At 40.3% G+C, this 16,031-nt stretch overlaps 1 protein-coding gene across 8 annotated transcripts in view; it reads left to right on the top strand.

Annotated features, from left to right (window-relative positions):
* The window catches only part of ENOX1 (ecto-NOX disulfide-thiol exchanger 1), a 611,692-nt gene that overhangs the window by 339,882 nt on the left and 255,779 nt on the right, over positions 1–16,031 (top strand). For 6 of the 8 annotated variants that reach the window (XM_027116191.1, XM_027116190.1, XM_027116185.1 and 3 more), the window contains one exon: positions 7,306–7,452. The exons of the other annotated variants lie outside the window; for them this stretch is intronic. In XM_027116191.1, coding sequence (XP_026971992.1) covers positions 7,365–7,452 — 88 coding nt within the window. In that variant the 5' untranslated portion in view covers positions 7,306–7,364. The remainder of the gene's footprint in view (positions 1–7,305; positions 7,453–16,031) is intronic. 8 annotated transcript variants of the gene reach the window in all.

Here is a 16,031-nt window from a genome sequence, read left to right as displayed (position 1 = left end):
CACATTTTGCTCACTGGGCAGCTTAATGTTCTTGTCACCTTACATTGAGTTTTAAATGTGCAAAGCGTAAAGAGTGTCAAACGTTTTTCTCAGACTTGGGGGTTGGGTGTGTGTGGGAGGGTCGTACCTAGTAACTTGAGTTGCTTCTGGATACAGAAACTGAAGGGCCTGATTGATTAATAAAAGAGCAAGATAATATGGCAAAAGTACATCCAGGAAGGTAACATGTGTGTACGTGTGTACATTCCCTTTCTCGACATATTTCATCTCTTAGACGTCTCTTTTTCTTTTCTTTTCTTTCACAGAAGCACCACTTGCTAGTTTATGGAATCTGCATGCTAGTGTGGATGGGTTAGATTACTACCATTTAAAGAAACAGAGAGAATGGTAGGATGTTATTTACAAGCTAGCACTCAACCTTAATAATTTCCTTCTTTGAATATCCTCAGGCAACACAGGTTACCCAAAACACAGAATGAGATGCGTCATAAAATTGACATAATGAATATTCACTACCTTATGTTTTGGGCAACTTTGCTCCAGCCTGACTCACTAATGCCTTCTTTTAAAAATTGCAGTAGAGAGATAGAAAAGCTCCCGTTGGAAAAAACTAAAACCACACTGGTCTGCTGTTCTTTTGCTTAATTGCCTGGGAGTGAAGTTGACTCATTTATGGAGACTTAACCCAGTACCACTATTAGAAAAGATTATTTAACATTATAAGAAGGCATGGGAAGAGATCAGGCACACAGTATCCCAAACATAAACTTTATTTCCTATCCTCTCGAAGAATTTGTTTGCATATAATGTTGTTCACACCACTGATAACAGAAAGTGTATTTAATAACTACTCAGAATTAATATGCTGTAATATGCATGGCTGCCTAATTTAATTTATCTCTGATTAAGCCTATTATGTTTGAGATCACTTTACAGAAGAGATTTTTTTTTTTTTTTGGCCAGCTGTAAGCTTATTTGAATTGTAATATAAGTTAATAATGTGTGAAATACCAGTGGTGCCTACTTCTCAGTGTTCTTTTTGCCAACTGACTTCCTGAAATGATGCGTACCCAGATCGTTCATACCCATACCCATTTAGTTCCTATCTTGCATGAAGGCCAGATATTGGAATAAATATGAAAATTAACTCTTTTAGGGGTCAAGGACAAATGGCACAGTGTTGCTTTAATTCTGAAATCCAGAGAGAAGGCCATCGCATTATAAAAGTAATTGAAAATCAATGACGGATAATCACGTAACATGACATAAAAGACAACACATAACTTTTGCATGATTTTCGTCCTAAATGTATTCCCTCAACATTAAATAATCATCCGATCAGATAGAATAGGAACCTCAAGGGTTTGGCAATGAACTAAGCAGCTTTTGCCTTGATGCCTGGGTAATGAGGTCTCTTTGGTGGGCCCAGCATGAGAGAGGGAAGGGACTTGTACTGTTGCTGCTGTTCTGTGGCTTGTTCTCTGTGTTGCACACCAAGCTTGTCTTTAATGCTTCGGCTGAACCAACTGTTCATCTGCCAGGTTAGTTCTTCTTTTCAATGTCAGGAGTGGTTATCACCAAAAAGAGTGATAGGGCTAATTATGACCCCTTGCTCAGCAATTTGCCTCATATAGTTTGTATTGCTCAGCATGTGAACTTTATTATTTGTGTATATGTTTAAATTTGGTAGTCCGATTGCTTCTTACCCACTCTCTGCTTGGAAGGCCCTAGAATCCTACCTAGCCCTCAAAGGCCTTCTTTAAATCCTACCTGCTCTGTGCAGGTTTCCCAACCGTCTCAGGCCATAGCTGTTTCCTCTTTGAGATGCTCGTGAGGTCCTTTGCTTGATCATGTAGTCACCTTCCTGTGTTTTACAGTGAGCTGCCTGAAGGCAGAGACCCTGAGTTTGAAATCTCTGTGGTCCCACAGTACCTGCCTAACACAGTTTCTTGTGCAAAAAATTATGTCAGTAGGTGGTGGTGATCGATAATCATGACAAGGGAGAAACATACCATGAACCCTAGGTGAATACATTTAAAGTTAGTTTGTGGGTTCTCATTTGTTTTAAATATGAAGTGGAAACTTGCAGGCAATATTTTAAAAGTCAGAGATAATAAAGTAGATTTCTCCTTGCTTTGAATGGCTCTTGCTAGACCTATAGTTTGAATCTCAGAATGGATGCAAAGCAGTGTTTCTCAGCCCTGAGTAACAGTAGAATAAGTACGGGAATTTTAGACACATATGCCGGTGACTGGGACTTACCTCCAGATCAGTTAAATCAGGGATAGTATCATTTTAAAAAAAAAAAAAAAAAAAGAAAGCTAACCAGATGATTTTAGTAAGAAGCCAGAATTGAGAACCACTGGTGTAAGAGAAAGTTAAGGTCATTAAATGCATTCATCCATCTGCTGTTGGATGGCTTTCTACAGCTGTTTAGCGATGAAAGAAGAGTACTTCTAATAGGAGGATTAAAATGGCAACTTTCTGATGCAGGCATCCATTGCCACTTCCAGTCCTTCTCTCAAGCTACCAACCAAGGTGACCCACGATCTCCATTTGTCAGGGACTGTGCTAGTTTTAGAGCAGGAAGTCCTACACAGTGGGAAGCCCCTCAGTCGGTCACCCTACTACTAACACACTCACCCTTCGGATTCTACAGAATTGTTTTCTGAAAAACTTCCTCTTGAGAAGAAGGAAAAGTATTTTGGGGGTGGAAATAGAGTATTTTATGAAAATATAGAAATAATTAGAACACTTTCAAACCTTAGCAGCCTTGAGGGGCAGGAGACATATCAAGAGAGAAAGGAAATACATCGCAACAGGTTCTAATAGAATTCCTACAATTAAAGTGAAACAGGGGGTCTTCATTGCATGTAGTTAATTGAAGAACATCAGAATATTCATTCACTTTTATCTCCACTATGTAGATAAATTAAGAATGATTTTGTAATGTAAGAAGGCATTAAATGGAAATCCCAAATTTGTAAATATAATCAACTAAATTATAAGCTACTTGAGGCTAGTTATTTTTAAAAGTAAGAAAACAGAGACTTACTGAAGGCTACATGGAAAGTTACTGACAGAGCATCTGGCTCCTAGATCTTTTTCTGGTAGGTTCTTTGGCCTCTTTCCTACTATATCCTTTCGTTCCCAGCAAACACTTTGCACAGTCTTTTCCTTTCAGATAAAAGTAAATGTTGGTAGATTGATAGAAAAAGTGAACGTATTTTACTATTAGAAATAATTTAACTGGTGGATTTGTAATTGTAGCATGAAAATGTATTCATCATGAACACACATTTGAGTTTTATTCTGGTTATCACGGTTCAGTCCTGCAGTCTAAGGATTAATTTATCCCACAGTTATTTTCCATTCCAGTCACGTTGGTCACCAAGCAGCCAGTCCGCTCACTACATGGTTGATTCATTTCATTCACTGATTGCCAAAGTTGCCAGATGTGTCCCAGTAATATGTCTGTCTTCATTGGCAGCAGTTCAGTGGATGCTTTGGTGATCAGCTGCTCAAGACATTGACGGTACCACATAGATGAAATGTTAAACTATACTTAGAAATATCTGGTTTCACTGGAATGGCGATAGATTTTTCTCCCACCCTAAAAGTTATATGCTGCTATACACGTCACGTTTACCCTTCTTTCCTTAACCAAACGTTTACGTGAAGTAGTAAAACTCAGAGCAGCATATTACAGAATGAGAAACCGCAGATCAGCTCATCCGTCTTTTCCAAAATATGCTACTATTTGGGGGGAAAAAATGGGGAGGATTTGTAGGCGGATAAGTTTGTAATATGCCAGGTAAAACAAAATCAAACTGCTGCCTTAAATGGGGGAGGGGGCAAGCATGGGATGAAGGGGTCATATTCCAGAATTATCCAGCCGCAGAACTCTTTATTGTGAACATCTGGAGGGACGTCATCCAACCTCCTAATTTTATAGTTAAATAAACTACAAAAAGGTTAAGGAACTGATCCAAAGTCAAATACTTTAAATTTTTTTCCAGGCCTCCTTCCCACACCCCTACTTTCACAATGCTTTCCCTAATTGCCTGTAAGAACTTCCCCGTTGCTTTTCAGTGGCTGGCAAGTTGCTTCTAGTTGACCAGCACACCAGTGATCTGATGCCTAAAAATGGAAGTGAAAACTCTTCACTTAGAGAGTGTATTTTTAGAGTTAAGGTGTCAATATCCTCTCATGTTCTGATTTTAATAGCTTGGATTTATTGGACACCTACAATATGTCAGGTTCTTTATATGCATTTTACAATTTCATCCATATGACAACCTGCAAAATAGATAATAGTTTGTCCATTTTCCTTGTGGGGAGGTTATCAGCTCCCTGAAGGTCATACATTCAATAAGTGGAAGAGTCGGGATGCAAAACAAGGTCAGTCTGACTACAAAGTTTTTCATCTTATCAAAAAGCTCAAAAGTGTGATTACAGCTACATTAGAAGCATTCCTGTTGACAACATGGTTAACTTTTTAGAAGCTTATTGGCCCATAATTGAGTGTGGCACAGAATAAAGAGGATGACATAATTTTAGGTCGACAAATTTGTAAGAAATATACTCAGGAAAGTAAAAATACCTTCAACTAATATATTAAAAGGATAACCAGCAAGCTGACTTAAATTTGTTTGGGGGATGAAGTGAGGAATGCATATATATATATATATATATATATATATATATGCAGTAAAAGGGTGAGTACATTATTAGAAGGTGATCTGTATATGTAATTGTGAGAATTTCTAATGTGGATAGTTTCTTGCTGGATAATGGTGATTTTTTTATATGAATTTTGGGTGCAAGTTGTTGAATGAATGACTGGAGTTTCACAGCTAATGTTCAGGGCAGAAATTACTCAACTGCCTTCCAAGTGAGTGATCATTGTTTAGTTATCTTAAAGGCAGATGATTTTCTGCAGTCTCTTTTCTTATTTAATAAACTTACATAGCTTTTCTTAAAATAGTTATTTATTTAGGCCAATCCTCTCACTATTCTATTTTTAAATCATTTTCTTGATGTCTGTTTCTTTCTTTTTTTCCTCCCCCATCCCTCCATCTCTCCCTCCTCCCTTCCCTTCCCTCCCTCCCTCCCTCCCTTCCTTCATATTTAAAATTTGATGTGGCATCTGCCTCAAATTGACTGTTGGTCCAAATTTCTAGAGCCAGGATAATAATGAGAGTCTATAAAGATAAATTTATGGAGGAGTTTAACTCACTTTGCCTGGTACTCCCTAGAAAGTCACAGAGAATTAAAATGATTTCAGTAATATCCTACCTGAAAGTATTACAGTTGTTACGTAGTTAGTAGTTGATTTAGGGCAACACCTAAAGTTCTCTGGATAAGCTTTCTAGAGTGAAGTACATAATAAGTACATAAGTACAAAATAAAATTTATAAGACTGGTAACTTGTCGTTCTGTCAGATTGAACACATGCATTTATATCTTCTAATTCCAAAAATCTCCCTAAAATTTCAGGAAAGAATTTAAAAAAAGCTATACACAGATTGAGAGTGAGAGAGAACAGAGGGGGAGGTGGTACTAAACAAGAGGTGTCAGCAAACTTTGGGAAGATGGCACAGTGATGGAGGGGGAGTGGCTGAGGGGTACTGAGAGAAGCCCACAGATGGATTCTGCAAGGACCCTGGGGAGACTTAAGAAGGGTGTGAGGGTGAGCCTGCAAAAGGGGGGACTAGTTCACAGTAGTTACAGAGTAGTTAGTAGTTAGTAGTACTTAGTGGAACGGAGTGCAGGGACTAGCTCGGCCCTGTTCCTCTCCCACCCTCACACTGCCACTACCCAATCTCCATCCCTGCTGGAGGCGTGAGGCATAGTCTTGGGCTGAATTGAATCAGAGATGCTCTGGACTCAGGGAAACGAGGCCCAGGATGGAGAGGTGAAACCAGGAAAATTAAGTGAAACTCTGTAGAGTGAACAGGTGAGACCCTCCTGGACTGTTCTACAACGTAGCTCCCAAAGCACCTGTAGCCAGGGACAGGCTCTTTATTTTTTTATTTGATTTTTATTTTATATTGGAGCATAGCTGATTAACAATGTTGTGTTAGTTTCAGGTGTACAGCAAAGTGATTTGGTTATACATATACGTGTATCTATTCTTTTCCACATTCTTTTGGGACAGGCTCTTTAGACAGCAGTTTAAAGGATTCTTATCTAGAGAAACTGAATGACTCAAAGAAATGACCTGACTTGCATTTGGAGTCCCTATCGGAATGGCTAGATTCCTACCCAATTACCTCATGGGACGCCTGCCAGGTGATACGCACACCCTGCCAGTGTTTCTAATCAGTTGTGTAGGGACTCACTGTACCTAAATATAAAGAAATTGTATATTTTCTTTATATATGTGTTACATATATGTGTGAAAGTCTTAAATATAAATGAATAGTGAGAGGATCACCAGATACTTGAGTATGGCTCCCAGCCATACTCAATAGAATAGAAAATATAGAGTAAAATATCGAGATCAGAACAGAGAGAGAGAAACGGGTGGGGGGGCTCGGAAAAATATAGATAATTCAAGAAGCGAAAGAAGAGCTTTTAAAAATCTATTATATCTTCAGAAAGATGGGAGACAATATTATATCCATGAAATAAAAGGTAAATTCTATAAAAAAAGAAACACTCAGAAAATAAGAAAGAGATCTTAGAAATTAAACTCAGAGTTAAAAAAAAATATTCAGAGGTGTAAAAGGTAAAGTCCAGCAAACTTTCTAGAAAGCAGATTAACAGGCAAAGATGGATAGTGGGGTGGGAAAAAGAAGGTAAAAGAGGTGTTGGATCAGTCCACAGGGTTCAGCATTTCGCTACAGAGGTTCCGAAAGGAGAAAATAGATAAAATGGTGGGGAGACAAATATCAGAGAATAATTCAAGAAAACTTGCAAACCAGAACAACAGGAATTTCCAACTTTAAAGGGAAGAGAAAGTGCCCAGAACAATGGATAAGAAAATATCCTCATTAAGGTTTTTTTACGGTGAGATTTCAGAAAATCAGGGACTAAAAAGGAGATTCCTAAACCTTCCAGAGAAATAAAACGGGTCACAGATAAAAGAGCAGGAGAACCAGTGGCCTCAGACTTCTCAACTGCAACACTGGATGCTAGAAGACAGTGAAACTCAGCCTGCAAAATTCTGAGGGGGACGAATTTTTACCTAGAATTAAATGACAAGCTTAATTAGCAAGCACGCGTGAGAGTAGAATTAAGACTTTTTCAGACACGCAAGGAAGGTCTCAACAAACTTACCTCCCGTGTACCTTTTCTTAGGAAGCTACTAGAGAATGAGCTCCACAAAAATGAGGATGTAAACCAAGAAAGAGGAAACCATGGGATCCAGGAAGCGGGGGACCCAACACAGGCGAGAGGCACAGGGATTTCGCAAGATGGTGTTAAAAAGAAGCCCCAGGACAACAGGTGGGCAGCTGGCCTGGGAAACCACTAGACCGGACGGACTCAATGGTAGGCTTGTGGAGGGAAAAACAGATCTGAGAGATTCATTGGTTGAGTTGCTCACGCCAAAAATGGTTTTAGTAGGGCTTTTATAGTTCCTTTGAAAAGGTCAAGAGTGATTAGTAATAGATACACACAAGAAGGAAGGAAGAAAAAGGTAGCACCAGGAGAAAAAATATTGAACAAGCTAGGAAGTGCGTTCTTACACTGCGTGGCTCGGTAGTAAACAATACTATGTGGTCACAACAACGTAAACACAGAATATCGATTTAACCCCAAATTGCAGTTTAATCAACTGGAAAGGTGGGGGAAGAACGCTTGTTGGGAAGTGGTGATGGTGTAACAGTGTCAAGTTTTCCTCGTTTTGCAGAGTAGTAAGACATTAGATAATCTCTAAAAATGATCATTTAAGAAATATCAGTGTACATAGATCACTTAAATATATGGATTCAAATATCAGAATTGAAAGTTAAAAGTGGTGTCCTTTCTTTGCCATGACAGGATTCAACCTCCTTGACGGGGGGGAGAGCTGGGTTAGACTTACTGGTTAGTCTTCCTGCCCTGGGCCAGCCCATAGATTAACCGAACTTGAGAGCAACTGCTTGGGGCAAAAGTCTTACCCCTGTAGGAGGCTACTCGCTCTGGCAAGTCATTATCTTTCACAGTAAAAGCAAACCACAAACAAAAAAGAGGTTTCTGGGGAGCTAGGAGGGGGTGGTGGAGACAGGTGGGGATGGCTGGTTTTGATTATAGCCCTCTTACGGAGTACTTGCTTTTTTAAGCTACAGGCGTATATTACTTTGATAAGTATTAAGTTGGTTTCTTAAATTACTGGAATTGGAAATAGAGGTTATCAAACCAAAGTGTGCAGTACCCCTCCGCCCCATAAAAGCAAAAACAGAACAAGAGGAAGAGGTTGATGGTGCTTTTCTTGACACCTTTCAAGACTCATTTATTTACCTCATATCTGATGGCAAGGTGGGAGCCTCAGAACCCTCTGCCAGTCTCACTCCAACCAATATCTCCTGTCATCTGCGACCACCCCCCGTATTCTGTGTTTAAGCTCTTAGTGGGCTGCTTCGTGTTCCCTTTGTAATACCTGTATTTTCCCTCACCTGGGCCTTTGCTGGCTGTGCAGTTATATTCACCTTCCATTTATACATGTTCTCAAAACACACACACATACACGCACGCACGCACACACACACACACATATCCCTTCCCAAAGTCCCCTGGTTCCACCTGCATCCCTACCTGTTTATATCTCAGCCAGGATCCCTCTCTGGATCATAGCATCCTCCCCTCTCCTTTAGTTCCTGTTACATTGTCCTTGGCACCACTAACTGATCACACACTGCTTTCAATCACGGTCATTTTTCCCCTTGTCCAGTCTTTGTTAAGAGCTAGCAGGTGACAAGGGCAGGAACCATACTGCACAGATATTTATTCCTCCTACAGAGCCCGGCAGAGTGCTGACATAATCCAGGTACTGCCTCAGATAATAATTAAATGCATAAATGAATCTTTCATTAAGTGTGAAATATGTTCAGTCATATGGCCCAATGCTAAACATCTGTACCCATGTAAATAAATATTACTAGAAGGTAAGGAGTTTTTGCTCCTTATTGTTTTAAGGAAGCTTACGTGCGTTCTCCTAAAAGAGGAAGATTGTAGTCAGAGCCCAGAGGGTTAACTGCTCCCTAAAATTTGTGCTTGTGCTTCCTTTGTGGGGAATGTGGAAAACTTGTCACCTGGAGAGTTTGTATTTGACTCCGCAGGGGTTACAGGGTAGCCTGGCATTGAGGAAAATGTTGCAAGTAGGTTGTCGCCTTGCCCTCAGGGTAGAGAAGCTCCTAGACACCCCCCTGCACCTGGTGGATGTAGCCCTGCCTAAGATGGGGCGGAAGAAAAACCACTAATATGAAGCAGGCATTCAGTGAATACTCAGTTATCACATGGCCACCTGGTCGAGTGGCACACTTGGGCTCCCAGCCACAGCTTCACGTCTAATTGCTCTTTCTACTTCATCAGGCTTTATACCGTGCTTCCCAAATCTCCTTATGACCACTCAGACGATCACCTAATAAGTTCAATAACAAGCTTAATCTAAAACATTCCCTTTGCTTAAGTAACAGAATGCCCATCAGTATTATGGTATATGCACACGGTGGAGTACTATGGGGCCATTAATAAGAATGAGGTAGATCTTTAAGTTGTGATACGGCAAGGGCTTTAACACATATTGCTAAAGGAAAATGTAAATGTGGAATAGGATGACCTCTTTCATGTCTCTGCTCAAATACCATCTTTTCCATGAGGCCTTCCTTAACCACTGCATTTATAATTGCAAATGTTCCCCGCCCCTCCCCCCCACACTCCACCGGCTTTTTCTTCATTATCATTTATCCTTATTTGACATAATGTTTATTTCACTCTTTTGCTTATGATCTAGCTCCCCTACTGGAATGTGAGGTGCATGAGGGATGTTGCATGTCTTACTTACTCCTTTTCCCCCTTGAAAAATGAATGGCTGGGTGAATGAATTTGTATGAAAAAGTTTATTATTTGCATAGAAGGTTACTATTTGCCCTGAATTTCCAAAAGGCTACACAGACCTAACGGTAGTTCTCTCTGCGCAGTAGAAATGGAAGCACATGGGAGGAAGGCAGACTTTTGTTGTTTATATCTTACCATGGACATGCGTCACTTTTTAAGATAAAGACACTAGTGTACTAGGGAATCCCGTGTGAAGTGTTTCTCGAATAGCTGTAATAAAATATAAGTTATTTAGTCAGCACCATTTCTTTCTGGTCCTGAAATAATGAACATCATTCAGAATTTCTCTTCTGTTCAGAATTCAAGTTGTAAATGGTCCATGATTCAAGTCCACGCTTTATATTTTACAAAGCCTTTACCAACAGAGACATTTTATTTTCCACTGGAGTGGAACCATCTGTACATGTGTTGTGGTGGGAAAAAATTCAGGTTTGGGGCCAGATACATTTGTATCTTCTGACTTTCAGCTAAGTGACCTGGGCGGGTTACTTAACTACCCTGAGCCTCAGTTCCCTTCCCTGTAACACTGGGATAATTTTTCCTAAGAGCAAAGGATGTTGTCCAAGCAAAACAAGATGAAGTCTGTGTATTCAGGGCCAAGCAGTATCTGGTTCAAAGCAGGGTTCGGCAAGTGTCAGGTTCTTCCCTCTTCCCCGCAGAAGGTGACCAAGGGATATTCTTAGCCCTAACTATTCAAAGCATGGCCCCAACATCACCAAGGACTTTATTAGAAATGCAAAATTTCAGGACTTCCCTGGTGGTCCAGTGGTTAAGACTCCATGCTTCCACTGCAGAGGCTGCAGGTTTGATCCCTGGTGGGGGAAGTTACCCATGCCGTGGGGCGTGGCCAAAAAAAAAAAAAAAAATCAAAATCTCAATGCCCACCTGACCTAATGAATCAGAACCTGTAGTTTAACAGAATACCCAGGTGATTCCTATGCACATTAAAGTTTGAGAAGCTCTGTTTTTATGCTTCTTTCAAGTGTTTCAGACAGGCTTGTATTAATCTTATTTTATCTTCTGTATTTTATAAGATGTATTTTGACATCTTAGAGTCTTGCAGATGCCAAGGAGGCACTGCCCTTCCCAGGGTTAGCTAATTCCTAGAGACAGCAAACAGCTTGCCTGGGAGCACACCTTAGATTGCCAAGTGAACCAATCCTGAGGCCATGCCCACACCTGCCCCTTTTTATCAGGCTCCTGCAGTCCAGAACACTATCCCCCTGCCCTAAGTCACACCAGGGCCAGGTGCTGGACAATTAGGAATCATCCCTGTGCCCCAGAACGCACTGAAATTATTTGAAGCTATCCAGTCCTAAACCTGCTTAGCCTGCAGAAACCACAGGAAAGGCTTTTGCCCACGTTTTTCCCTTACTTCCTCTCCTCCTGAGCAACCCTGGTGCCTCTGCACGTGGCCCTGCGTGGCCTGATGTGGCACCTCGTGCCTCTTCCTCTTGGAAACCATATGTAACAAACTATCTTTTCTACGGCAGGCATCTCCTAACCTGTTCCCCATACCATACCTGCATAAAACCACAACCCTAGATACATTTAAAAACAGGGCTGCCGGGTTATATGCCACGTTTAAACTTTTTTCCCGGGTTGAATGCCACTTGCCAGTCCTTCCCATTCACCTTGCCGACTTTGGTTTCATTTGGAGAAGCGTGCAGGTGCCCAGCAGAGCCAGTTGTTCTGGTGGGGCATGACTAACAGGCTGAAAACACAGGAGGGTGCTAAGCCACTTCATCAGCCTGAAGTTACTTTTAAAGAAAGATGATCAAATACAGCCATGAACAAGGTTGTACATCTGCCTAATGCAGTCTGACTACATTGAATGCCAATCATGGTCCTTAAGCCCGAGCTTTGTACACTCCAGAAACTGTTAATACAAATGATTAAGACCTATATACATTAATGTGTATAAAATAGCGAATAAGAACCTGCTGTATAAAAAAATAAAATTCAAAAAAAAAATAGTAAAGAGTAAAAACAAAACAAAACAAATGATTAAGACCTCCAAGATCGTGGAACTGTTTGAATTGAAACACACAAACTTATTTACAGTATTCTGAGATGTCAAGGAAATGAATGAAAACCTGCCATCCACATCCATTTATTTCTTCCCTGTGGCTTCTTAATATGGCGTATATGTTTTAGGTAGAAATAACTCCTACCAAGGAGTGGCTGTCATGTCACCAAGTAGCTTCCCTTCCCACATTTGCCTTTACCTCTTCTCTCTCCTGTTTTGAAAAGAATCTTGGTATATGGAAGTGAGCTAACTGAAGCTGAAGTGAATAAAAGCAAATATTAAAAGAACATAAAAGGGACTTTTCTTCCTATGACTCAAAGAAAAAAAAATGCAATAAGGAATATCTATTTCAGAAATATTCCACATGTGTTAGATAATGAGAACAGAAAATAATTTCATAGTAACTTTTCCCTTATAAAAATTTTGTACTACAATTTTATTAAGGAATTAGGATTTGATTAGCAACTTTTAATTAGAAATATTAGACAAGGAAATTTTCCATTATTTTATGACTATCAGTTTTGCTTCCATAAAAAAATAAACCCACACACACAGAGGTAACTATGTGAGGTGACGGATGTGTTATTAACTTCATTGTGGTCATCATTTCACAATATTTGTGCACTGATGAAAAATTAATCAATAGTCGATCTAAGAAAAAAATTGTAAATTTTATTCAAACCAACCTGAGGATTATAACCCGAGAGACAGTGTCTCAGAGAGCTCTGAGAGCTGTTCCGAAGAGGTAAAGGGGGAAGGTCAGTGTATATGTGATTGTGGAGAAGGAGGGGTCCATGCAGTCAAGCACACATCTTGGTAGAAGGTTACTACTATTTGTAAGGAACAGATACAGTTAATGGTTTTAGTGCTTTTCGAAGTATGGGGAGATGTAAGAAACTGAGCTCATAAAATTTTCTCCTGAAAATATCAGCTATCTAAGGGTCAGTTCTGCCAGTTTTCCTAGAGCACGAAGTACTGCATCCTGATCTTTGCCCTGAATTCCTTTCAGGGTGCATCGTAGGTCAGCGACTGCAGTGATCAATGACTTGAGTCTTGTAGAACTCGATGGTGAACAACATTCTTTATTTTGCAGTCCCCTCCTTTTCAGCCGTAATTTCTACCAAGGTTTTGGAGGTATACCATGACCAATTTGTCCCACTATGCTAGGAATGCTCATTCCCAGGTAAGGCAAGTATTTCGTTGATGGACCACTCAGTGTGCTGTTACTGGACTAGGCCCTGTTAACAGTAGCCAAAAGCCCAATTTTATAGGTAAGGGAACTGAGACTCTGTTACGGTCCAGGAGATGGTTCCCTCTTGTTGTTTCTTTCCACATCTAGGGTTGCACTATTACCATCATGGATCTTACAGAGCTCTGTATTTGGTCAGTTGTTTCAAGTCACCTCGTCATCATTATTTCTCATCAGAGGCTCAGTCACACATCTGGTAATGCAAGAAACAATAATCTTGGAAAACAGGCAGAATACAAGTAACACAATACAAGTAATATAGCTAGTAACATGAGTAAGGTCATAAGTAGTTAAGCTAAGGACTTCCATTGGGGGGTGCCCAGTATCTCCTCAGTCTTTTGACCAATGTGGTCTGCACCAATCGCTGTCTTTAAGGGAAATGATATATTGGCTTTGTATCAATACATAAATTGCAGCAGAGATGTCTGTACATACAAGGCGAGTGGCGGGTCATCCTGAGCCCTTACGGGATTGAAACAGGAATGTTACCTTCCAAGGAGTTACATGGCTGGTGCCAGAAGAAGAGAAATTGATCTTTATGGTTGAGCCGGCCTTTCTGCCATTGGGGAGGTCTGGTTAATGCAAAAAGCAGGTGCACAGTGCACACCAGAGGGGAGGGAGGAGGCCCAAACGGGCAGAGAAAAAACTTTCTGTTTAAATTTTTCTGATTTTGCCTTCAAATATGAATTTTTATTTCATCATATGTATATCAAATCCTGTTAAATGCATGTCATACAATTTTATTTCTCAATTATACTTTGATAATGCTGGGAGGGGAAAAAACTTATTTGTCATGATGATAAAAAGAAACTTTGGCTACAGATATCAGGATTTTGTTTTCCATACCTGGCCCTATCAGATTCAACATTACAGCCCGAGCAGTGTCTAAAATTTGACTTGTGGTGTGGCCTGCACAAATGACAGCGTCACCTGAAACCACCTGCTTGTTTCTCAGTAGGTATTTTGTTTGATTGCTCCTTGACCCTTTTCCAAGAAACCTAATTTGCCCAGGGGAGTCTCACACAGGAAAAGAGTGTTTGCATCTGCTTAGGGAAATGTGCCTGAAATAATGACTTATTTAGAACGAGTAACAGAATGGAATGGAATGGATTGATAAGCCAGTTTGAGCAGGCAGAGAGCAACCCAGGCCTCGTAACTCTTATAAAAGGAGTCCTGCAGCAAAGCAGTTTGCCCAGACCGCCTGCCAAAACCCATCTCCCTTCAAGGAACGTTGTCTCTGTAAACTCCGTGCAAAATTCTGACTCCTACAAACGCCTCGAGGCACGCTATCTCAAGTTCCACTTATACTTCTAAGATGGTGCGGATTTCTCGGTTCAGCCCTGCAGACCCCAGGGTAGAAATTGCTCTCCGAGGTATGTTACCCATTTTAAACTTCCTCGAGTCCTTCAGATGACTGCAGAGCGCTGGGTGGTGGTAGTGCTGTGCCCGGTAGTTAAGGCACTTCCTTGGTGGCCAGGAGAGGTGGCAGGTGTGCTGAGACCTGGCTTCCCCCAAGAGAGAGTTGGACTCAGCTTCTTTCTCACTTAAAATGAACCAGGCGGTCAGAAGTAGGGAGTAGGGAGCCGACATCCATCTAGCAGAATGAAGGATGAATTGAAGCAAAGAAAAAAGAAGAAAAGAGAAGAAAACAGAACATTGCCCCTGCATGGCTCTTTTGTGCTGCTCCATTTCCCATTTCTGTTGCTTTGTCTTTTTTCTCTTCACTTGTCTGCCAAGAAGTTATAGTTGATTTGATTATAACCATAGCCTCAAGGTTGGCAGCTCTGAAATGTCAGAGGTAACAGAAAGCTTCTTAAAATAAATTTTGAAAACGTGCAGCTAGATTAATTTCTTTCCATCTTAATGTTTCTCCGCTATTTAATACAAAAACAAAAACAAAAAACACCACCACAGAAAACCCCACAGCCCAACCATTGACCATATTTCAGTTAGCAAGTTTAAGCTTAAATAAATTTCTGTTTATGCAGAGTGGTAAGGAGAGCTTCCCTTTTTTTAAAAAAAAAATTTAAATCTATCTTTGCACAATTAGCAAATTATTAAATGACCTTTCCTTCAAAGTCTGCAAGCACTTGCTTGTTTCCACTAGTAAGAGAACATGTTGTACAAGGTTCACGTTGATTAATTGACAAATGCTGATAAAATTAAAACAGGGCTAAAATGCAGTCCACCAGCATTTTAAATTCCTTTTGTTCAATAATGTTTCAAGTGCCTATACATTTATGGTTCACCTTTCAATGAATATTACTGTCGTAATTGAAACATCTGTTGTGGAAACGTATGTCTGAAGATGACAGTCAGAAACCCCAGGTAAGACTAAACATTTCTAAATCTGTCTATGCTTTTCTGCTCAATTAAAAGTACTGATTGCTGTGAGCACTTTAAAGATGGATGCTTTATATTTTATGCGAAATGAACACTAACACATTTTAATACATTTTGAAATTCAGGTACCCTTGATTGACCTAAGTATAGTGTTCCATACATTCATAGAGAGCGTAAGCCATACAAATCAGTAAATAAATGCTCTAAACTACTAGCCTCACGCCATTCACTGAAAGCATGGCGTTCTTAGCTCATCGCCACCCAGCTGTTTTGGCAGCTCTGCTGGGCTCCGTTAGAGGGCCTGGAGATTGGCTGTTTCACACTCAGATGTGTTTCAGACATCGAAGATGCTTGGCCAAACCCAGC

The sequence above is a fragment of the Aethalodelphis obliquidens genome, unplaced genomic scaffold, assembly GCF_003676395.1.
Source record: "Aethalodelphis obliquidens isolate GAN/ISIS:26980383/991018 unplaced genomic scaffold, ASM367639v1 scaffold16, whole genome shotgun sequence".
NCBI lineage: Eukaryota > Metazoa > Chordata > Mammalia > Artiodactyla > Delphinidae > Aethalodelphis > Aethalodelphis obliquidens.
This window is presented reverse-complemented; position numbering and strand designations above follow the sequence as displayed.